This window comes from Dipodomys ordii, unplaced genomic scaffold, assembly GCF_000151885.1.
Source record: "Dipodomys ordii isolate 6190 unplaced genomic scaffold, Dord_2.0 Scaffold72, whole genome shotgun sequence".
NCBI lineage: Eukaryota > Metazoa > Chordata > Mammalia > Rodentia > Heteromyidae > Dipodomys > Dipodomys ordii.
The window spans coordinates 8,726,943-8,752,738 of record NW_012267288.1 but is presented as its reverse complement, the minus strand read 5'-3'; the positions used below and the strand labels follow the sequence as shown (position 1 = coordinate 8,752,738).

At 39.5% G+C, this 25,796-nt stretch overlaps 2 protein-coding genes across 2 annotated transcripts in view; one reads left to right on the top strand and one right to left on the bottom strand.

The window, feature by feature from the left end:
• Positions 1-8,065, bottom strand: part of Dock4 (dedicator of cytokinesis 4) — a 421,543-nt gene extending 413,478 nt beyond the window's left edge. Inside the window, exon 1 of the mRNA XM_013024050.1 lies at positions 7,706-8,065. Within this exon, the coding sequence (XP_012879504.1) occupies positions 7,706-7,742 (37 nt within the window). The 5' untranslated portion in view covers positions 7,743-8,065. The remainder of the gene's footprint in view (positions 1-7,705) is intronic.
• A 244-nt stretch (positions 8,066-8,309) lies between these two features.
• Positions 8,310-25,796, top strand: part of Znf277 (zinc finger protein 277) — a 94,561-nt gene continuing 77,074 nt past the window's right edge. Inside the window, exon 1 of the mRNA XM_013024057.1 lies at positions 8,310-8,448. Coding sequence (XP_012879511.1) covers positions 8,355-8,448 — 94 coding nt within the window. The 5' untranslated portion in view covers positions 8,310-8,354. The remainder of the gene's footprint in view (positions 8,449-25,796) is intronic.

The following is a 25,796-nucleotide window of genomic DNA, read 5'->3' as shown; positions in this document are numbered from 1 at the left end:
AGGAAGGCAGGTAGGAAGGCAGGCAGGAAGGAAGGCAGGCAGGCAGGCAGGCAGGCAAGGCAGGCAGGCAGACCAAATGAATCTTTGGGCCCAGAACTTCTGTCCTGTCCCTCAGACCCATTTTCCTCTAGATGTTGCAGGTATATGCAGAAGTTTTGCACGTAAACCAAACTCAAGGAGGCCAAACAAATGCTGAGTCTCATCCCATAAATCTGCTTCACCTAGGGAAATGAAATTCTCAGTTGCTAAATGAGTGACATCTGTATTTACTGGGTAGTGATAAGGGTAGAGCCCTCTTGATAAACTAATACCATTATGAAAAGACACAGGGAGAGCTTGCTTCCCCTCTGACCTATCCCGTTCCCACCACATGAGAACACAGGAGGATGTCTATCTATCTGCCAACCAAGAAGTCAATTGGCCTGCATTGTGAGAAATACATTTCTGCTACTTAAACTTCCTAGTCTATTCTATGTCTCTTGTAGTAGCCTGAGTTCACTAAAAAATGTTTCTCCACTTCTCACATCCAATTACAAAGCCTTGTTGCTTTAAATTCCTAAATATATTTCAAATTCAGCCACATGATTATTTTTTTAACAAGGCGGTCCTTGAACTCACCTCCTACTGCTTCAACTTTCCCAGACATTCAACCACTACAGAGCTGGGATTATAATAAATAAGCTTCAGGCACTTACTTCTCACATACACTACTATAACCCCTTATGTGTTTTTATGCCACCTCTCTTCTTCATAAGCAAAAAAGCCTATGTTTTAAGTTTGATCCCCGTCATATTTCCAACAAAAACAACGAGAATTTTCTGATAATGTTCTGATCAAGGAATTACTCATTTGTATGTTGACCACATCATCTCTTTATGCTACACATTTTATGTAGCTTATGTACATTAATTTTTTGTCATTCTACACTCGAATACATTTTAGAAATATTTATGAAACATTCTATTGTATGATACTCTGAGGTGTTCATAAACAAAAAACTGATTAAAGTATCCTATATTCATTTATGTTGTTTCAGGAAACAAGAGAAGTTTTCTGCACAGAAAGTGTGTTTGGTTTTTTTTAACTTTTATTGTTGTTGTTGTTTTCACATAAAAAGGAATAGGATGACCAATTCAAACTTCTCCTAATGACTATCACATCAGACAATGCAACAAAGTGGCTCAAAAAGCAGAGCTCAAACTTCTTAGAATCTAACCACTTTCTGTGGGATTTCAGACAAGTTACCTAAATCCTCCATGATGCAGTTCTCTGTGAAATATGAGTGGACTGTTCAGTCTTTCCACATGGAAATGACCAGAAGACCAAATGGCAATACAATACAAGCTCTCAGAAGTGTGCTCGGCATAAATTAAGTGTTCCACAGATGTTATTTGATATATAACATGTAAGTATATCATATATTTACACTATATAAAGTATACATATGAAACTTCTGAGAGGCTCAGGATAATAACCAGTATAATCAGTGTCATTAATTTTATGGCACCAATATTACCAAAAGGCATTAATATATTTTTGGAGATTTTTTAATTAGGTCTATACTGATATTTTTTATTGTGAAAATAATGTACAGAGGGGTTACAATTACATGGGCAAGATAATGAGTACATTTCTTATCAAGCATTGTAGCCTCCTCCTTTGTTTCCCCTTCCCATCCTATACTGATATTTTTTAAGACTAAAATGTGTCATAGTTGTTCCTTTAATAAGTTTAAATTAATTTAAATGGAGATAGGTTTGAAGAATTGTACTGCTTTTTTCTTACATTCTCTAGCCAAATAAGCATACTCATTCTGGTTTATTAAGAAAACAAGTTACACGTCAGATGCCAATGACTTACATCTGTAATCCAGCTACTGAGGAGGCTGAGACCTCTAGGATGAAGACTCTCTAACAGAAGAGTAGAAAAGTCTGTAAGACTTGCTCTCCAATTAATCAGCAAAATGCTAGACTAAAGACATGGCTCAAGTGGTAGAGTACCATCCATGAACAACAAAGATGATTTTTTTAAAAGGGACCCTGAGTTCAATATCTGATATCAGTCCAAAAAAAGAAAGGATGGATGGAAGAAAAGGAGGAAGGGAAGGAGTGATAGGAAAAGAACAGAAGGGAAAAGAGATGAAATTACCCTATTCACCCATCACTGGGTTACTCTACAAATGAGCAGCAACATAAAAAAAAAGAAAAAACAGTAGAAGGAATGGTGAGTGGTGATCCTAGCATTAACAATATACTCAGTAGATTTTATTAGCATACATTACCTACACAAGGAGAGATTTCATCCTGACATTTCCAAACATGTATTCAATGTATTCCAATAAATTCTCCCTTTCTATCACACTCTCTTACTCCCCTCCTCCTTTCTTAATGCATTTCAAAAGGTTTCACTGTTTTAATTTCATACTTGGCATTCCATTTAGACAATATCCATCCTTTTCCACGCTCATTATATAGCCCAACTCCCCCCCCCTTGCTAGTTCCACTCTTATTCTTATAGAGACAAGAAAGTACTGTCATAGGAAATTATACAGAAGAGTCCCAAACTTGTCATTATGAAGTTGATCCCAATCCTTGAGAAAGTATCCTAGTAGGAAACACACATGTACTTGAGCAATTAACACAATGTATGTGGTAGCTCTGAATATTTGTTCCATCTTCAATGAGAAATATCATATAAAACAGATCCTCCCACTTTGAAATAAATACATGAAATTCTAAGTGCAAATAAATACAAAAATCTACTCCTTACCAAACACCATGAAAAGAACTTAACAAAAAACTAAGAAGGCTTGAGTTCTAATCCTACTAGTGTCATACAGGTGGCATTTAAAAGAGTGTTTTTCAAACTATGAGTCAGGACTCATTAATAAGACAATTAAGTAACATTTTTAATGAAAAAAGTACAATATTACAGAGTATGGACACACCTGGTTTCAAGTAATTGTGTGGAATCATGCTAGAGTATTGCTATATATTGTCAGGAAATTAAATGTATTTCATTTAGAGGAGATAGTATAGCAAGATTAAAAACTACTGACTAGAATAAGTCACTTAATTCCATGGAATTGTTCCTATTCTTAAATGGAAATTACTATTCCATTAATACAATATGAAACACTGTACTAATATTCTTACCAACATTTTGGCTGGATTTTTGTTAAAGCCAAATGTTTTTCTGATACTTGTGAGATTATAGCTCCAAGTCACCATGCTAGAAATTTCATACTCTATCAAAGTGTTTTCTTCCCTAGGTAATGAGTACAGCTAGTGAGAAGCAAAGTAAGATTCTTAAAATTGTATAATCACTCTGGGGAAAATAGACCCGAGAGAAGCCTCTATTTTACCCTGGGGACCTCATGAAAGAATCATCACTTAGGAGAATGACCAGAGGAGGAAAACACTGTACAGACTATTCTCACAGGAGACTGACTCAAGAACATCCATTGCCACCCGACCAACTGCATAGCCCTTCATTGCTGAGTATAGCTCATGCCTCTTTTCTTCCCACTTTAAGTTTAAAATCGTGTATTAGGCTGTAAACATCCACAACAATCCTAAGCAGCTCATCATTATTTAGCTCTCTCTGTTATCTAAATACAACATAGAACCACAAATAGGAGACACTAACAAAAGCCAAGAGGTAGTCAGACACCTTCCCGACTCTCGTCCATACAAGCTACCATTAAGTACTGAAGGAAAAAAAAAAATGTCCTGTAAAGATCTTGAACAACAATAAAAAAAGACAGAGGCATCTCTTCCCCCTAATATGGAAGGAGCTTTAAAAAAAAAAAAAAGAGAGAGCGTGATTCCCACTCTGATGAATTCTAAAACTACTTTCAGAGAAATTCAGGACAGGGATGTTTTTGAGGACTGAGGTCAGCTTGTTCTAAGACTGAGGAGTTTTGGCTTGATTTTTTTTTTCCTCTCCAAGTTTAACCAGGCTCTCACATGGTTAAAACATCAAATCCAGGCTTTCAGGAGCCAGCCAGCAGCTCAGGAAATCTGACTGTCTCATCTGAGATTGCTGGACAAATGAATATACATAGATCTGCAATGGTTCACATTCTCTGTGAACCATTGATACCACTTTGAAAGGGACAGGGCATGACAGATAAGGAGAGGCAAAACCTATCCTCATGAACATGAATCAATGTGGGAGAAGATCAAAAGCCTCTAATCACTTCCATGGAGCTCCACCTGGAAAGAGGAAGGCACACAGACTGGCAAAGGAAACAACTATCACCCAGCTGTCAAGACAAACATGTTTCTTTCCTATAGTACAATGGAGGTACTTCCCTAACCACAGGACACAGTCAGAAAAACTCTACAGAATTAGTACTAGGGAGAGTTTTGAATAGCACTTGACCCCGAAGCTGGGAGTCAGAAAGGTTAAATGACTTGCCTAAGGTCACACAACGGAGTGTCTAGACTAGGAATGGTAGTTATTAGAATGGCCTAAGATAACTACTATCACTGTGCTTACTTATATACTTGTTTTTCAGTGCTGGGGATAGAACTCGGGTCCTCACACACACACTAGGCAAGTATTCTACCATTGAGCTATATCCTCAACTCTAACATGTTTTGTTTTGTTTTGGTTTAATACAAGATTCCAGCCCACTGGGCACTGGTGGTTCTCCCTATAATCCTGGCTACTTAAGAGGCTGTGAGATTTGAGGTTCCAGGCCAGCAAAGACAGACACATCCTGGAGACTCCTATTTCATCTAACCCGTACAAAGCCAGAGGTGGTGTGGCTCAAGTGCTAGAGCCCCAGCCAAGAGTAAGAAAGCCAGAGCCAGAAGCACTGAGGATAAACCCAGATATCCCCTGGTTCCCAACCCTACGGACTAATGACTAACATTCCCTTAAGGACTTAGAACCCTTAAGTGTTCTTTGTAGAACACTAGTATGCATTGTTTTAAAATTTTAAAAAAATCATCAATAAAATGGAGAAAATAGCATCCAAGTACCAGAAGTCAATTTCTACATCTGACACTTCTTATAGTAGAAAAGTTAAGTAATGTTATCTATGCTTATAAGATATTGCTTCAGATTTAATTATAAATTACAAAGACAGAAGAATCCATCCCTAAAAGAGGGTACCTACAAGATATCATCATTGCAAAAAATATATTTACATTAAAACTTCCGACATTCTAAGTTACCAAGACTTGTTTCAAACCATAAGAAAACTGAATTACCACTATACCTGATATAATCCAAACATCTGTAACCATAAAAATCCCTTCTTAATATCTGTAACAACTAAATGAAAGAAACAGACTAACCAACATTTTTAAATTGCAATATAAGTAGCTACAAATAGTGCTCTCCATGGTGAGAAATAAAGTCCACACATAAGTATCCTAGCAAAATTTTCACCACACACGCCTAACAGATGGATTCTAAAAAACAACTAAGTATTCCACAAGCCAAATGCTCAAAATTTAATAATAAAAGATGATTAACATTCCTGCATACAGCATATGTGATATTGCATAAATGCAAATGACAGCAATACGTTGGGACCGAAGACCCCTCTCTGCTCTCATCATTCATCTCCCTCAACCTCCTTTTCAATATTTGCACATCCTTCTACTTCCCGCTACTCTGCAACTGAATCAGACCCATCCACAACCTGAGGTGTCGGCTGCATCCCAAAACACTTTACGCAGTTTGCCATTCCAGGAAATCCCAGAGTGGTTTTTAAGCCTTTGCCCACAGCTTGTAGAGAAAGGCAAGAGAAGAACTAATCAATACCAACATCCCAGCTGTGACCTGGCACATAAAGGAACGAAGAAAATAAATCCCATCCATAATCTGTATAATTTAACACTTGGAAGAAAGCAACCTCTGGGATCCACTCCAAGAGGGGCAGTATTGCCTGGGTGGGACTGAGCTTCCTGCACTGAGTGTTAAGTCTGGTTAAGAGGCAATGCCCTCCAGTCCTTTCCAGTTTGATCAAGGAAATGTCCGTTTCCTTGCAAGGGTTACTCTCGCCCTCTCCCCTCCCCCCCAAATTAAGAATGTTTGGAAAGGGATCTCCTTACACTTCCAAGAGAGGGGAAGCTGGACACCTTTCTCAAAGGTAGGTCCAGGACAAACTATTGTCTTAATAACCAGTCACAATCCAGAAAGGAAGCCCGTGTAGAATAGAGGAGAGTAGGAGAGAGAGAGAGAGAGAGTGTGTGTGTGTGTGTGATCCTTTCAGTGGTGTGTGTGTGTATGTGTGTGTGTGTGTGTGTGTGTGCCTTTCAGTGGACTCCAAAGTCCACTATTCCCCAATGAAGTTGAAAGAAATAAAGAAGAAAAATCCCCAGTGACTATCACTGTCTAGAAAGGCTTTCCAGTTTTTGTGTTTTGTTTTGTTTTTAATCACGGGAAAAATTTATTTAGGACATAAGCAGATATGACCACTAGGTCTGTTTCCAATAAAAACAAGTACATCATCAGCAGGGCAGGACGGGGCATTATAGGAAATAAAGGTTGTCATTAAAATCTGTAATGCTTTCTCTCTTGTTAGATCTGCCGAGAGGTAACAATCGCATTTCGCCGTTCCAGGCTTGTCAGGCTTCTCTGAATAGTCTCAACCCTAAAAGGAGTAACTGTCAAGGGGCGACCCAGCTGAAATCAAACAACAAAAACGGGAACTGTAATCCGCGTGAGAAGGGCGGAGGGAAGGGAAGAGAGCCTCCGGTCTTCATCAGTCAACATTAATGTCCTTTGTTGTTCACCTTTGCACACAACAGCGAGCTATCCTGTTCCTTTTCCTCCCAGCACCCGTGCCAAGGTAGTCTTTTCCTAAAATCTATCTCCAGCAAGAGGACCCTGGCTTTCCCAACCTCGTCCCCAAAGATCACTTTACAGCCGGCGTCCAGGACCACCGATGCGCCCAGCTCCCCCACCCCGATCAGAAGGAGAAACCAAAAACAAAAACATTGCTGAAATATCGGTTCCGCTCCCGAGACCCGGGAGCCGAGAGGCACAGATGTTGACATTTACCAACCCCCGCCCCCAACACACACCCGGGACACCCGGGATGCGAGGACCGAAGCAGGCTCCGCTCGGGCTCGGTGGGTCCGAGGGCCGAGGACCGTGTCACATTCCTCACTCCGGGTTGTACGCCACGCCACCAACTGTTTTGGAGGGGACAGCCTCGCCCCCCAGATCCTCGTGTCCCTCGCCACCCCACCACCCTAGGAAACCCTTGCAGCCCATTGCTGTCTCCTCTCGGCTCTGGGCAAGAAAGGGGAGAGAGGGAGACGCACCCCATTCGCTTTCCCCTTCCAACTTCGCACACGCACACACACACACACACACACACACACATACACAACACAACACACCACGCCCCGCCACCACTCCAAACTCTGCAAGCAGAGAACCCCGGAGCAGGGCGGACCGGCCGCGCGCTTCCCCCTGCGTCCCGGGGCTGCGGGAACTGGGAACCGGTTCAAGACGCGCGGGAACCCCGCGTCGGGGGACAGGATCCCTCCCCGCACAGCCTCAGCGCGCACCCCCTGGCGGGAACCAGCTCTGCAAAACCCCAGACCCACTGTGCAGAGACCAGGATTAGGTTATCTCCCGCCGGGAAAAGCCAAGAAGGGGCGCTGGGAGCCAGGACGAGCAATGCGCACCCACTCCGGCCAGGGCAGAATCCAAAAGTTGGCCCGCGAAGACTCACCCACGCCGTATTTCTCGTGCTCCGTAGGTATCCACATGGCTGAGGAGGATCCAGGGTCTCCAGGCTTTGTAATCCCTGCGCCCCTCGACCACCTCACAACAATGCACGGCGACCGAGTAGCGGCTGCAGCGGCGCCGGAGCCCCGAGGCTCCCGCGCGGGCAGCGGGCGCTGGGCAGGGTCCGCGCTGGAAGATCCCGAGTTGGCGTTGACACCTCACCAGCGAGGCTGCGCCGCTCGCCGCTCTCCCGGCGGCCGCGGCTCACAGTCCTCCGACGCGCTCCCGGAGCCCCGGCGGCGCAGTCATTGTTCTGATTCACTGAACTAAGCGAACACGCCGGGGCACTCTCGGGCGCACCCCCGCCCGTCAGCGCCTCCTCCAGAGCTGCCTTCCCCGAGTCCCCAGTAGCATGCTGGGAATTGTAGTTCTGAGCCTCGCTCTCCGTTCCCGGAATGGGGGCGTGGTCGTCGCGGGTAAGGGGGCGGGGAAAAAAATAAGATCTCCGATCGCCACATCCTATTGGTCCAGAGAGTGACGGCGCGGCGTAGGCGGGGAGGAAACATCGAGTAGTTGAAGCGATTGTCCGCAGTCCCTTTTTCTATTGGTGCAGTTCTTCCTCTCAGCCCTCCCTTTTCTGCTTAAGCCAAGTAATGGCTGCTTCCGAGACCCAGGGGGCTGCTGCGGGACCTGAGGAACACGATGCTAGTAGGGTCGGGGGCAGCCACGGGAGTGTAGGTTCTGAAGGTGAGTACGGCGCCCCTCGGGTGGGCAATGATTGGTCTTCTCTCTGTGTGACCCGAAGGCAGTTCACCTCGGATCAGATGGGGGGGGGGAGAGGGCTGCGGGCGGGACCGCAGGGAGGGAGCGGGGGGGGGGGCGGCGGCCACCTGGCTGGAGAGGTACGGAGAGGGCGGAGAAAACGCGTTGGACGGCGCTTCCCACCCCCAGGGAACCCCCCGCCCCTCCCCGCCGTCCGTCTGGGGTCGGCGGGTCCCGGCTTTGCACTTGCCGCCCTGGGCGCGTGGGTCGGGTCAGGTTCGCGCGCGCGTGTGTGCGGTGATCACATTGGCAGCAGCTGCGCTCCCCTGGCCAGGAACCCCGCCTGGATTTTGTTGGATTTGGTCTCAGAAGATTTCCAGTTACACACACTCCACTAACAGCTTCGCCAGTTGCTGGCTGGAGTCATCTGTAAATGGGGAAAGTGTTGTGTCCATCTCCCAACCGTCCTGTGGCCGGGTGACAGTCCTGTGTGCGCACCAGAATTAAATCATGGACCCGGGCAGATCTTCTCAGGCGTTGGGTTTGTAGAGCAAAGTAATGATGTATTCCACCTGGCTTCAGAGAACACGTGAAGGGAGGTTATGATCATCGTAAAAGTTCATTGTGTCGCTCAGATCCAATGTGGGGGGCCGGAAAGAAACTTGGAAAGCCGCAGGTGATTGGTAGTCTGCGAGACTTCTTTCATTGTTAGTTTTTCCTCCACCCCAACCCCTTTTGCCTTAGTGTTTAACTCAGCGTGACAAATTCTTTTTCTCTGGATATGATCTGGAGTTTCAGCCTGACATTCAGACCTTACTGAGGCTCCCCCACCCCTTTTCGTTTTTGACTTCACAAAATATTTGTAATGCATTCTTACCAGTAATACTCCAAAGATTTTATCTCAATAACGCAAAGAGGAAGTGGTGTTTTTCTTTCCACCTCCAATCAGTGAAACTCCCTAGTTCTGAAATTATGTTAATATCTCTACCAAAGATTCCTGAGTGGCATCTTGAATTATTTCCATTCATTGGATTATCATTGAATTAGTCATATATTAAATAAACTCTTACCTAATGATGAGGCTGTTACAGTTTTCTAGATTTTTCAAGTTCTACAGCTACAGTTCAGCTCAAGTGGCTTACACTGAGATCTTAGAACCATGGCTCCAAGCCCTCCAGGTAGGAAAGTCCTTCAGACTCATATTTCCAATTAACCACCCCCAAAAAGCTGGAAGTCTATCTGGTAATAGAGTGTTAACCTTGAGTGGAAAAGCTAAGGGACAGGGCCCAGGCTCTCAGTTCAAGTCCTAGTATGACACACAAAAAGGAAAAACTTCTGCAGTTAGAAGTTTATAAAGATAAAATCTTTGATGAATTTATCTTGCCAATAAACTCATAAAAAGGGAAATTTGAAGCCGGGTGCCGGCGGCTCAAGCCTGTAATCCTAGCTACTCCGGAGGCTGAGATCTGAGGATCGCGGTTCAAAGCCAGCCCCAGCAGGAGCAGGAATGTCTGTGAGATATCTCCAATTAACCATTAGAAAAACTGGAAGTGGCCTTGTGGTTCCAAGGGGAGCGCTAACCTTGAGCTGAAGAGCTGAGGCACAGCGCCTAGACCCAGAGTTCAAGCCCCACAACCAACAGGAAAAAAAAAAAAGGAAATTTGAATATGCTTTTCAGAAGAACAACATATTTTAAAGTCACCAGCTATCTTAAAATTATGAACATTTTCATTATAAACACCTCACACATTCCATCTGGAGATACGTAAAGTGAAAAGTTAAAGTTCCACACAGTCTCAGTTCCAGAGTTGTAAATAGTAATAGTTTGGTGAACTTTTTTTTCTGAATTCCCATATGACCACATATATTTGTGGTTTGGGCTTTCTTTGAGAAATTTTGATTATTATTCTAGTAAACCCAAAAATCTGCAGCTGTTTTCTTTCTCTTGTTTGTATATCTTTCATATTAATTCATTCATTGTTTTACTTGTTGGAGGGTTGCAGCCATCATTATTCCATGATTTGGAATACATATAGTGTGTCTTTGAGCCATTATTATTCTATGATTTGCCAGTTCTATTCCTCTAACAGTGTGGCTTTGTTTTTTTTCGGTAGTGTTACAGTAAATGGCTGAGTGACTTTTATTAGAGTACTTCCTGGGTCAAATGCTGTGCATGTTTAAAATTTTGATAGATGCCAGATTTCTCTTTTGAAAATTATTTGTCATACATTCTTACCAGTAGTACCCAAAGTTTTTTTTTCTGAGTTATCTTCTCCAACCTTGAGGAAATCATTAATTTACAACCTATGTTTAAATGTCAGTTGAATTGAATTAGGTGACAAACCTGAGCCTAATTTTAGCTCTTCTGTAGTAAGACTTACATCTGTCTTGTAGGTGCCAGAATGATTTGGTGCAGTGATAACTACAGTGGAATTGTCTTCAATTAATGCTGACTTATGTCACTTTAAACTATATGCACATGTTTGGCATGTGCGAAAGGCTTAGATTTGTTTTCAATAAAAGTACTGAGAAATAGTGAATGTACAGTATCTATAACACACATACATACACACACAATAACTCAGTTGGGCACCAGTAACTCATGCCTGAAATTCTTGCTACTAAGGCAGCTGAAACATGGAGGACCAGTCCAGGCAGAAAAGTGCAAAAGACTTCTTCTCCAATGAACCAGCACAAAGCCGAGCTGGAATTGTGGCTCAAGTGGTAGTGTGCCAGCCATTAGCAAGAAGCTAATGCTTGAGGCCCCTGAGTTTAAAAAGAATGCCCTCACCATTGTTCAGAACTGCCCAGTAACAAACTGACTTGTAGCAACCAATGTAAAAGCTGTTATTGATTTTTATGTAGTGCATATGTGTGTGTGTGCATGCATGTGCATGTTTATTTTGTTTTTTGTGGCTTTTTGTTCAGTTTTGTTGTTGTTGTTGGCAGTTCTAGGTTTGGACTCAAGGCATTGTGCTTGCTAGGCAGGCACTCTACTACTTCAATCACATCTCCAGCCCTTTTTGCTTTGGTTATTTTTCAAAAAGGGCCTCACTATTTTGCCCAAGATTAGAGTCCAGTCCTCCTGCTTTATGTGTCATGATGTGGCTGAGGTGATAGGTGCACACCACAATGCCCATTTTTTTCTATTGAAATAGGAATTAATCTTTTCAGACTGGCCTAGAATCTCAATTCTTCCAATCTCAGCCTCCCATGGAACTGGGATAACAGGCACATACCACTTCACCTTACTATTAGTTGAGATGGGATTCACTAACTTTTTGAACTGCAGTCTTCCCAGTCTCTTCCTCCCAAGTAGCTAAATGTATAGTCATGAGCCACCTGCATCCAGCTTATGTCATTTTTGTATGACAAAGTTGTCATTAAAAATTACCCCTAATGCCCAGTGTGGTGGTGCACAATCCCTGCATTCGGGAGGCTGAAATAAGATCAGGAGTGCAGTGCTAGCCTGGGCTACATAGTCAACCTGGGCTGTGTGACAAGACCCTATCTCAAAACACAATAAAGAATTCCCCTGAGTAACTTCCTTATCATTCCATGACTTCATCAAAATTCTCTTCAAGGCCAGTGAATTGTGCTATACTTTAGGTAGAAATAATTGTATCAGAAGTTTAATATTTTTGTTAAGCAGCCATTTAGGGTATCAAATATATCTTTTGTCTTTGAAGGGCGTGCTTCTTTTTAATTTCTTGAAAACTGCCTCTTTGAAGAAGTTTCTCTCCAGCTCTAATTAAAATGTCAATTTGTGCGTTTGATATCCTGGGAGGGAAGGGCCTGAGGAACTTTTTAATAGAAATCCTTGCAATGCTGCAAAAGCTCTGTGGGAAGGAGTCACTGGGTTGTGCACAGGCAGATGCAACACCTTCACTGCCATCACTGACATGGCTGAGTTTCCAGACTTCCTGCAGTCCCGCACCTCTCTACAAAAACAAACTACACACACTACATAAAAATCAATAGCTAAGCTTCCACACTGATTGCTACTTGATACTGGGCACTTCTGAACCATGGTGAGGTTTTTAAACTTAGGTGCCTCAAGCTGTCTTAGCTTCCTGCTTATGGCTGGCACACTACCACTTGAGCCATACTTCCAACCCAGCTTTGTGCTGGTTCATTGGAGAGGGAGTCTTTTGGACTTTTCTGCCTAAACTGACTTCAAACTGGTCCTCCATGTCTCAGCCGCCTTAGTAGCAAGAATTTCAGGCATGAGTTACTGGTGCTGAATTGATTAGCTTTAGGCCAAGTCTTCAACCTCAGTGCTTTGAACAAAAACATTTGAACAGAAACTAGGATTTCGTATTGCTTCCTAAAATTAAGAGCAAATAATAAATAGATTTAGCATCTCTTATACTTGAGCCTGTGTCATATACTTATTGTTGTGTTGTTTTTATTTAGAAGTAAGTATGATAATACATCAATAGTTCAATAATTGACTATACTTTTAAGAGGATATTGTGACTGGGTGATTTCTTCTGGTACTGATATGACATATGTCCATATTGTAACATTGTGATAGGGTCTACTTTTTTCCCCTTCAAATGAATGCCCAGGAGATACTGATCACAACAATGTTTTATGTTTGTCTTATGGAAACTTTATCTCTAGAAGATATTGGAGAGAGTATTATTTCAATAAATATTAACACGACTAAGCTAGAAACCTAGAACTATCTTTGTTTCCTCTCTTGCCCTCAGGTCTGAATTTGATCAGTTATCAGGCCTTATTTTCTGTGCCTGAAATATCATTTGAGTCTGTCCCCTCTCTTAGTCCCTGTAGCCACCGTTCTAATTCTGCTTCTAACCCTTACCATCACTTCTGAATTACTGTGTCTCCTACCTCTAGATTAGATGTTTTCAGGATAAAAATCTGGTGATATTTATTCATGTCTGCCTGATTCTGTTCCTGGCACATTGTCAATGTTTAATAAATCTTTGACCAGAGCAGTAATTTATCCTGGAAAATTCTACAACCTTCCCATTGATTTCTCTGGCTCTTAATTTTTTTTCTCTTTTCATCTGCATCCTAAAACAAATATGTCTCTTCTTGAAATCTTTAAGATAACTCCATGTGTAACTAGGGCCAAATTCACTGGGTGACAAGCTCATTTCAGTCACCCTCCTTCCTTACTTAGCTTTTTTATAATTTAGTGCTTATCAGAGCTGCAGGTAAGAAACGTCTATGACAATTTAATCTTTAGAATCTATTTGAAATTTATTCAAAGTATTTAGAATAGTGGCTATTTTAAGTAGACTTGAAACCAGACAAATAACTGAGTAGATATTTTATGCTCATGGAAAGTATTCACGCCAACTGGAAATGCAAAGTATCAGGAATATTATATCAGAGCTAATCGTAGCATTTTTACATTGTTTTTACTATTATTTAAATGAAGTTTTAATGTTATTAGATAATGATTAAATTTATTTAAAGAATACTTTGGATCTCACCTTTATAATCTGGAATCCATTAACAGATGACCTACTTCATGAACCTTAAATTCTGTCTTACATCACGAATTTCTACAGCTGTCATTTTACTTCTATAGGCCAGCCTTAAGTATAATCTCATACTTAGCATAACAGTAAAGGTACCTAGACTCTATTTTGTAAAACTTACCTTGTGTGAGGAGCGGGCTGCACTCACAGATGTACTTGGATTTTTGCTGAGGGCCTGAGCTATTCCTGAGAACTTTTTTGCTCCAGGCTAGTTCAACTACTGGAGCCACAGTTCCACTTCCAGCTTTTTTTGGTGGCTAATTAAAAGTCTCATGAGGTGGGAAATGGGGAGGTGGAAAAAAAAAAAAGTCTCATGAATTTGCTGTCTGGGCTGTCTTTGAACCATGAGTCTCAAATCTCAACCTCCTAAGTAGATATATGTTTAAATTTTAATTCTGATATTTTAACAGGTGTTTAACATAGCTTTATTCTGTGTGCTTTCACATTAGCGAAAATACATATCTAATACCTTGTGGAAGTACTGTATTTATTGAAATATATATTTATGAAGCCCAGAATATTTCTTGTTACAAAGTTGGTTCTTAATAAATTGTTTTGAGTGTAAAGATATGCTTAATTGATCTACAAAACTGTCTTCTCACTGTAGCTGCATTCATTTAAGAAGCAATCTAAATTGTGTTGTTACCCAGGGCAAGCTTAGGAATGTGTTGATGGTTATAAATACTTAATGCTGCCAGTGTTTTCCTGGAATTTGGGAGCTAAGTCTACTGGTACTATGTACAGTACTAGTGTTGCAAGCATGTACTCTGAAGCCCCTTGATACTATACTATCTCTTGTGTTTTTTCCCATACCCATATATCCCTGTCCCTTCATACCTAGTTTCCCACTCCCCCACACCCACACTTTCAGTAACACTAAGAGTACTCAAGAGGTCCAAATAACCTTTTATAGTGGGATGGCCTTGCAAAGTATGGAGCCAAAGATGTCATAGAAGGAAAAAAAGTATAGAAATCTAGTCTTTGTAGGTCTTTTTTGTATAAGGCTTGGAAGACACCATCTATAGAACATTCTTTTATTTTTTATAACAAGTTTACAAGACAGTATTAAAAGAGGAGTTATTTAAAGGCGACATTATACTAACAGTGATGCTGATGATAACATTTTTCTTGGCCACCAACTATAGCCAATAATTGCTTCTAATGTGTCTGCGTGTCTTGTCTTATTTCAACCTCATACCACACCTAAACACAAAACAAACTAATATTACTAATTTTACTAATATTACTATAGCAGGACAATATAGTACATTGAAAAGATTTTGCAGTCAGGCCAAGGTAGGATGAAATCCTGTTGGTTTACCAGCCATAGTCCAGCTACTAAATGAACCTCAATTTCTAATCTGTAATAAGAGTAACATATCTGTCTTGCTAGTGTATTGAAATGAGTCATTGAGTTGATAGGCACAGTAGCCTGTGTTTAATGAAGGAAGACTGTTATTTCAGTATCAATATTTGCACATCTTTGGCATTAGAGGTAATATGGGTAATGATTTTGATTTGTCTTTTAGACTTCGAGGTCAGATTTCTGTTGAAGGGTTTTGCAGTGTGAGGCATTAAATTTACATACATTTCTTATTATATTGGCATAGACCTATCATTTATGCAAAAGAATACTGTTGTTTCTTACAACTCACACATATACTTCCACCTTGAAACTGTAACAATGTTTTTGCTATTCACATAATAGAATTCTTACATCTATATGTAAATCATCATGGATACCTAGAAACGGACAGTGTGCATTAACTGCCATGTCCAAAAGCTAAATATTTAAAGACTTGCCTTACCTTGATGAATGTTACACCAAATTAGGGTTCAGTGTTATAATGACTGATTTGATAAATATATCAGACATTGAATGAATTGGCCTTTCACTAACAACATGTGTCGACTTGCCAACTCTTAGTGAAACAAGTATGTTCTGTTGGCATACTTGACCCAAAGGTGAGCAAGGGAGCACTTTTCAGAAGTGGTGGCAGACTCATCTGTCTTCTACCTCTCTGTCTTCATCTCAGACAGTCTTTGTGACCAGTGGCATTTATTTGCAAGGTAGCCAACTAGGATCTAGTGCTATTGTTATCCTGAGGAACCATCACAAGTCTAGTAGAGCTAAACAGGATTTTTGTTAAGCTACTTTCATTAATAGGAGAAATTGACAATTGATAAATGGCAGAATGTGTTAAGTAATAGTGTGTGGAATATAGTTGGGCTTTTTCTCAAAAAATACAAGAAAAAAGATTGAAATGGGAATTAAAAGACCTGGTTTGGGGGGTTTGGAGATTTTTTGCTTCCTTTTTTTTTTTCAGTTTTGGTTTTGTTGTTATTGTTCAAGTATCTGTGTATCCCAGGCTGGCCTGGAACTTTCTGTCTTCATGCCCCAACCTCCTGAGAACTGAAATTACATGTCTAGCAGAAGACCTGGAGTTCAATGCTGGATTCTCTGCCATTAGCAGAGTAAACTCAGGAAAATCTACTAACCTTTCTGAGCATTAATTCCATCAGAAAAATTGTACCGATATTATTGGGTTTAATAGTTAGACATTGAATATGAAAGCACTGCAAATCATCACACAATCAAAGTAAAGGAATGAATAATGCTGTTGATGAATGGCTGTAATTAGAGGCAATAATGGTGGGTTCCAGAATAAGCTTTGGAATTGAACACATTAAAATAGAAATTCGAAAGGAACTGTCAGCTGGGTTCTAGTCACTTATTCTTGTAATCCTAGCTACTCAAAGTGCTAAGATCTGAGAACCAAAGTTTACAGCCTGCCCAGGCAGAAAAGGCTAAAATACTTTTATCTACAAATAATCAGCAAAGTGCCAGACTGGAGTTATGGTTCAAGTGGTAGAGTCCCAGATCCAAACAAAAAAGCCAGTGAAGAATGCACGCCCCATTACCAGCACACATAGGCGCGCACACGCGCGCGCGCACACACACACACACACACACACACAGAGGAGCTATCATTTAAAATCAGTGTGACTGATGTATGTGGTGACTCTCTCCTGCAGTCCCACAGTCTTGAGAGGTAGAAGGAGACAGGAGGATTGCCATCTAAAGTCATACACAAAATAAGCCTAGACCCTATATGAAAAATCACTAAAGTAAAAAGTGCTGAGGCTGTGGAGCATCTGCTAGCAGGCTGCTCCAGAGTCCAAATCCCAGTAACACCAAAAGAAAAACTGTTGTCTTGAGCAAATTTGATCTCAATATTGTGATTACAACTGGAATGGAGACCCTCATGGGCCAAGGGAAGGATAGTTTCTCATGCACTAAAAGTCATATCCTATCAAAAATAAAGCATATCTCTTCCCCCTCCTTGCTGACAATGTATAGAATGTTCCCTTCCTGTCCAGTTTTATCACAGGAACAAAACCCAGCTAGGCATAGAATGGTACCATAAGGTCCCCCAAAGAATGACCATATCATCTTAGGGGAAAAAAATCAGACATAAGGAAGATATTTCTTTAAAATGCTATCCTTATATTTAGTTTAAAAAACTACCCATTACTATTCCAGCAACGCAATAGAAGTTTCTATTTCTTACCAACTTGCAGCAGACTAATCGCTTTCTACCAATACTGAGTTCCCCACACTTTTCCCCCATGCTTTTTAAGGAAAACTTCCATTAAAGCTTGAAAAGTTTGCTCTCTCTTTGCCTGACTTATTTATGGTACTACTGGGAAGAAAGTGCTCTTGTGTCTAATATGATGATTGCTACTGCCATACTACTATAAGCCTGGATATAACTGTATTTTCTTCTTGTTGTACAAATTGAAAGAAAGGAGCTCTTGCATGCTGGGAAAACACTTAGCTTCTGAATTTGCCCATCCCAAACCCTAAATATAACTTCACAGTAATTCCAGACTAATCAAAAACCATTAGAGTAGGACATGTCTAACTCTATAATCACAAGTCTATGATTATATATGCAAACCCCCTAAAGCCAAGGACTGTCACATATACCTTTTGATTTCATCCTTAGGGACATGATTGCTGTGATGGCATTTGGTCTTGAGTGGTAACTGTGGGCCAGCTCTGTACTGTGTACAAACAAAGAAGAATCCATGTCATTTTCTATGCAGAAATTCTGAGATTGTTGGCAGGATTTAGCATTCCTATGTTACCAGAGTTAATAGGACCAGCAGACTGATCTCTCTCTCTTCCAGAGCTGTGATCCACACCCTTACCCCATATTTTCAACACAAACCCTGTGTGTGTACACACACACAAACATACACACTGCTACCATTAAGCTTTTTAATTTCCATACTGAACTTGAAAGGAGTAGAAGCATTTGAATCTATGATATTTTGTATATTGTCTGAGGAACTGCACATAATAAAAATTTTAAATGTGTTTATTTGTTAAAGAAGAAATTTACATTCCATCACTATCCTCATTTCCTGGTTTTTCTTAACTAAAAGATGAGTCTCCCTCTCTCCACAAATAGTTACAGAGGCCTTGCCCCTCCCTCCCAAAATGTTTTTATTCAAAACATAGTTTTGTTATTGTTGGGTTTTTGTCAGTCTAGGGGCTTGAGCTCTTTTGCTCAAGACTAGCACTGTACCACTTTGAGCCACAGCACCACTTCTAGTTTTCTGGTGGTTAATTGGAAGAGTCTTGCAGGGACTTTTCAGCCTGGACTGGCTTCAGACTGTAATCCTCAGATCTCAGCCTCCTGAATAGTTAGGATTACAGACTGAAAGAGCTATTGCTGGAAAATAGGCTTCATTCAAACCTTTTTGTTAAGCATATACAATGTTCAATTTTATATATACAGTGAACCACCAGAGACCGCCTTATAGACTTTTTTAACCAGTAAAGACCTCAGAAATTTAATTGTAGTTATTTATTTAACAGTCTTCTCTTGTGTAACAAGCTGCTATTCACCAGTAATAGCCAATTAGAAAAGAAACTATCTTGTTCATAGCTAATAGTAATTACCATTATAAAGCAATTAATAGCAGGCACTGTTGTTGAACTATATAACATAACACAAATGAAGCTATCCTTTCTAAAGCACCATATAACTAATTTCCTCATATGGAGAAGGAAGAAGGAAAGAATGGTAGGTGAGAGAATGAGTCACCAGACAGCCTGTTAGAACTTCTTACAGACCAGTTTATGAATGACTTTTGAAAGCTTTTCAAGTATGCAGCTGTTCATGAGAGGAAGAATTGCTGATATCCATCAGACATTCAACTGAGTTATTTTTCCAGCAGCAGTGAGCATAGAAAATGTGGCTTAGTTAAAAAGCTCACTGAACAAGAATCAGAAGACCTGAGGTCGAATCCACTTCTGCTTCTAACTGTGATTTTAGAGATGTTGTTTGTATTCCTGATTTATAAGTGAGTTGATTATAGCAACATTGTTTTGATGTTCATCTTCCAACTATCAGTAAGAGAAAGAAGAATTAGGTTTAGAACTAAGGATCCCACATTATGCTTATCGTTGGATCCATATAAAGGAGGAAAAAATCTGAGTATTCAAGAATTAATTCCACATATGAAGATGCATCCAGTTAGAAAATTAGCTGAGAACTACTGCCAAAGATGACTTCCAGAGTCCCCTATTTCAAGATGGTATAGCTAGATCATTAGGAAGCATCCTGTCTCACCCCATTCCTTCCCCTTTCCAACTGTAATAAAATTGCAGCCTGAAAGAGCTACTGATGGCACCTAGGCTTCATTCACTCAAACCTTTTTGTTAAGCATATACAATGTATAAGTTTATATAATCTACATAATATACAGAGATGAAAATAGCATTGGTGTTGCCCTTAAAGATCTTATAAGGGAAATTTAAGCAGCACATAAGTAACTCAATTACAGGGCAAAAAGTGCTAAGGAACCTCAAAGTGATATGGAATTGAGGAAGGCAGTGATATGGAATTGAGCAAGGCAGAGATTATTACTAGCAAAGATTATTAGTGGGCCCTGATGTTTAATAAGATTGGTTTATGTGGGGATGAGGAAAAATGTTATAGGCCTAAGCAAACAGGGAGAGCAATAGAACAATCTAAGGGTATATACACCAACTGTATTGATGTAGAGAAAACCAATAGCAACATGAAAGAAATGGAAAAGAAGTTTGGAAATAAAAATTGAAACTAGGGATATAGTCTCAGGTGTTGGAATTTGATTCTACAAACTGAGGCTTAAAGGCTTAAGGGAAAGGAGTGACCAGCTCAAAGCTTAGTTGGGTAGCTGGACCAGGAGCAAGGATATCCAGTCAGGAATCCTGAATATTGGCTGAAGCAAAAGATAATGAAGACCCACACAACAGTTTAATAGTATGCTTTATATTTTATTTTTCTATTATGATACCACCAGCTTTGTTCTTTTTGCTCAAGAACGAGGAATGAGACTGACATATATATATAGATATATATACATATACATATACATATAATTATTATTGTCTCCAAACTGGCTATTTACCTTCTTCCTTTCCAATCTGGATACAAGACAGTTCTTTTTTTTTTTTTTTTGCCTAATTGCTCTCCTAGGACTTCCAGTACTATGCTGTACAAAGATGTGTAGAGTGGGTGTCCTTGTGTTGTTCCTGATTTTAGAGCAAAGCTTTCAACTTTTCATTCATCATTGAGTATGATGTTAGCTCTGACCTTCTTATATATAGTCTTTTAGTATGTTCTGTTCCTTCTATATCTAGTGTTTTGAGCGTTTTTGTTATAACAGGATGCTGAATTTTGTCAGATGCTTCTTGTGCATCAATTAAGATAATCGTGGTTTTGTCCTTCATTATTTCAGTTTGTTATATCACATTTAAAGAATTATGTCAGACCATTCCGATATCTCTAGAATTAATCCCAGTGGGCCCTGATGAATGATCCTTTTTATTTAAGGTTTTATTGTTAGTATAAAGGTGATGTACAGAAAGGTAAATGATGCTTTTTTTAATTCAACTTGCTAATATTTTGATATTTGCATTTGATATTTACATGATATTTACATTTCTACTTATCAAGGATATTGGCCTGTAATTTTCTTCTCTTCTAGTATTATTATCTGTCTTTAGTGTCGGTAATAAGAGCCTCAGAAAATTAGTTTAGAAGTATTCCTTTCCTCGGTTTTTGGGAGAGTTTACAAGTAGACAAGATCTAACAGTGAAACCATTGGATCTTGGGATTTTTTTTTCAGTAGAAAATATTTTTCATAGTTCAGTATCCTTATTTGCTACTGATCTATTCATTTTTTTTGGGGGGGGGTCAGGTCGTGGGGCCTGAACTTTGGGCCTGGGCACTGTCCCTCAGCAATTCAGCTCAAAGCTAGTGCTCTACCACTTGAGCCACAGCACCACTTCCAGATTTTTTATTTTTGCTTATGTGGTGCTGAAGAATCAAACCCAGGGCCTCATGCATGCAAGGCAAGCACTCTACCACTGAGCCACCTTCCCAGCCCCTTATCTATTCATATTTTAGTTTTGAAATTTACTATTAGTAGAGTCTATGTATCTAGGAAATTGGCCGTTTCTTTTAGGTTATCCAATTTGTTGTCATATAACTGCTTAGTTTTTTTTATGATCCTTTATATTTCTGTAGTATCAGATATATCTATCTTGAGCCTCCTGGTTTTTTTAAATAACCTAACTAAAAGTTTGTCAGTTTAATGGATCTAAAACAAACAACAACAAAAACGCCTCAGTTTTGTTAGCCCTTTTAATTGCTTTAGAGTTAATGTTCACCAAGTCTACCCAGGAAATATGAATCTGCACATTCTCCTGGCTGCTCCTTGACTGGGCACCTTGGTTTCCAGCTGTGTAGGATTAGAGTTCAGATTCAGAACTGTTTCACAATCTGCTGTGGGACTGAGGTTGACAAGCCTCCCTAGCGGATTCAGATGAATTGGTCTTTCTCTGTTCAGGTGAGACAGATATAAAACCACAGCTGAAAGGGACTAGAGCTATATTACGGAGTCTCTTTAGGATCCACAGCCATGACCCGAGGTGAGGAATGCCTGTCTCCCAAGATAATAGTGTAGATGATTACTCTTAATTAAGCCCCCGGTGGATGGTGTTAGTACAGATACAAATACAAACAGGGCTATAAACAAGCTATATATACATATGTACATGTACCCACACACACACACACACATATATATATATATATGTACACACACACACATATATATATATGTACACACACACACATATATATATATGTACACACACACACACACACACACGGGCTATAAACAATTTTTGGATGGGGCTATTTCTTGATCTTGAGCCAAGACCACAGCCCATGAGTCTGCCACCTGGTTGCACATCTGCCTTCTCAATATGGCTATCCTAGGTCTTGAGCTCCATGGGAGTTTCATAAACTCCTACTTGAATTCCAGTGGTTGTACAAAGGCACTTTTATTCATAAATACCTACAAAATATTTTTGCTATGGAAATATGCATATGAGCCAGGGACCTCCTCTTACTCAAATATCTTGCTAACCCAAAACTTTCTGGTTGGAATTTTTAAAACTAGGAATCACTGATAGTCTAGTTTATAGAAAGGCTTTTTAAAAGTAATTGGGTTATAATCTTTCTTATCACATCCAAAAAGAGAGCAATGACCTTGTTAATGAAATCAGATGATAGCTTAGTCTGGTAAAGAACCTCCTGAGATTAGAAAAACATGTTGAGACAGCTGATTGTATGTGAACATTTTAGTTTTCACATGTTGGGTTCTGCTCGGACCCTGTCATAGGAATGCCCAGCCAACTGTAGGCAGGGAACAGCATAAAGTCGAGCATCAATTGTGCGTGTGTGTGTGTGTGCGCGCGCACATGCAATATATATGATGTTTATATATGTGTTATACATATGTGCAACACAAAAATACCAACTGGAACTACATCAGGAATTCATGGATATTGCTGTACAAAGAGGAGACCTTAGTATGAAACAAGGCTCAATTCTAAATTCAAGGAAAAGTGGAAATATGTAGCAAAGAAGAAGGTTAAAGAGGTCGAAAGACAGAGAACACATCGGAGGTAAAGGGAGATTGCTGCTGAAGGTAGACCAGGATGGTCAGATAATCACCTAGAGGATGGCACGGGAGAGAAGAATTTGATGAGATATCGAGGATGATAATGGACAAAGCCTAGTCAAGAAAAGGGTGCACAGAGAGAGAGTTCAGAGCATCTTGGTCAAAATTCCACTCAAGGAAAGAATCTGTCACTAGCAAAGACAGAGTAACAAGTAAACTGGGTTTTAGGGACAGATCCAAGTTATTAAAGACTTGGAAAAGTAAGTTTAGAGGAACATGGATTCTGGGTGAAGTATCAAGTCAGAAAAGTCAGCTAAGATCAGGTCAGCAGATTAAGGATTCTGTTACTAGAAAAAGAATACAAGTTGAGGTTTGGTATCAAGAAATTGGCAGTATGCCCACTGACTAGCATCGCAGGCCTGGGTAAGGATGAAGTCAAGAAGACTGTTGAGGCAGAGCCACTGTATTCAAGTCACCTAACCCAGTTGTGGGTTAGGATTCCTTGTCATGCTGATCAGGGGTATTCACAAGGCCTTAGCACCACTCAAGTCATTTCAGTTATTGTTGGCCATGAAACTTTTAACTCTGAGCTCATTAATTCTGAATAATCACCAGTTGTAATGTAATTCTCAAGTATAAGGTGATAATACCCTTTCTTTTGTGATCCCTTAAAGTATAAGGAATCTGATACTGCAGAGAAAGATTACTGCTGTTTGGTTTTTTTTTACATGTGAAATAGCTAAAGAGTATAATGACAGAGCAGATTAAATTGTTACTAGTTTCTCCTGTTCATATATTTTTAGGTCTCAGTAGTCCTAATTTCCTATGGAAATAGAACACAATCCTATTTTCCATTTTGTTTTTGTTTTGCTTTTTTTGTTTTACTGGGGGTTTCAAACCCAGTGCCACACACACACTAGGCATAAAGGCCAAAATACATCTAACCATGCAAATTTACATGTTCCTATGGCCTAAATAGAAGGGGAAAGAATTTCCATACCATGATTTTTAGATGTTTCCATAGAAATTAATGTTCTCATTTTATTTGTTAATTATGTGATGATTTAGTAGGACCAGCATAAAGTTAGTGTGTCATTTTTGGCTTTAGGGACAGTATTCCAGGACTTTTATAGAATTATAAAGCAGAAAAGTTATTTTATCTTTTTACATGAAGAGAATTTCATGATCAAACAATTTGCCAATACAAAAATTGCAAAGGTTTGGGAGTTTTGTTTGTTTTAGGAATTGTTCAAAACTTTGTCACTGTAGAAGAGATACATATTCTATACAGTTTTCCAAATATTTAGCTATCACTACCATTTTCTCAATATCTATTAACATTTTATAGGATATTCAAGTTCTCTGAAATTTAAGTTCAGAAATAACTAATCAGCAACTTCTCTCCTTTACTTGCTAAGAATTTAGACATCCCAAACAGTTCTATCTACATACAGTTCCAATAAGAGATTATTTCCATGTCTGTACTATTGCTGCTCACCTTCACAGATTTACTCTTTTACTTCATGCTTTTAATGGGTAGATAATAGCATAAGATGCAAACATGGGGTAACCACTCACACATGAAAAAAAAAATCTGCCTTTTCTCCCTCAAGGAGATGTTAGATGTTTAAAGAGTATCTTTCCCAATTACATCCAAAATGCCAGGTTTTTTTTTTTAAAGCATTCAGAGTACTATTGAAATGAATATTTACATAAGAAAAGTTAACATAAGACAAATTTGTCCTCAAATCATTTTCTTCCTTACTTTTTGGTGCTAAGAATTGAACCAAGAGTCTCAGTCAACGTTTGTTCTATTACTGACTTAAACTTGTGGCCCTTTATTTTAATATTACTTTTTAGTTTTGATTAAGAGTTGATTAAGAGTTGAATAGAATAACAAAATAGGGAATTTTTGGTGACAACATTTTGTGAACTGCTGTTACATAGTACTCAAGCCTGTGTTTCATATGAAGTCAGGTAACTAGTTATTTAATACATTATTTAAGTTTATAAAAATTTAACTCACATTCCTCTATCAGCTTTCATTGACTTCAAGAATGTAGGTTAGTTGCAGGGGTTTTTTGGGGTTTTTTTAAATTTTTTTTTTTTAGTTGTGTGTATGGCATCAGTGTCAGAAATGTCAGATTCTCTATCAATATTATTTAAGAATTCCAAGCATTTCTTTTATGTAAATCCACAGCTAGTGTGTTATAGAATTTTTTTAAATAAAAGGGTGCTTAATACAAGTTCAATATGATTCATAGAATCCATTGTTATTTACTTCTAGTTGGCAGTAGGCCAAAACCACTGGCAAATCTCCATTTCTTCATAATTCTCACTTGTATTAAATGTGGTTTTCTAATAGATTGATTTAGGCAAAGCTTATAAATGAAGCAACTGGATTGCTACCTTTTGTCTTTTTATGTTTTCTTGAAATTATATTTCTTATATAGTTTGTGGCAATGTATTAATGAATTAGATTCAAAGAATACTTATGGATAGTAATCAATAATAATTATAAGTTGGCCAATATTATATCTTCGGATCCTGCTGTTAAATTTGCTCGTACTTCTGAAAGTGCACCACATTCTCATGTTTATGGCCTATTGATATTTTTTGTAAATTATATCTTTCCTAAGTTATACCTTATAATATTATAAGCTCTCATTATAATATATACTTCATCTCTTTCTGATAAAATCACATACTATAAATTTGACAATAAATCAACAATGAGAAGTACAAGTTGTCATGTCCAAAATGAGCTTTACAACGTCGGTGGGG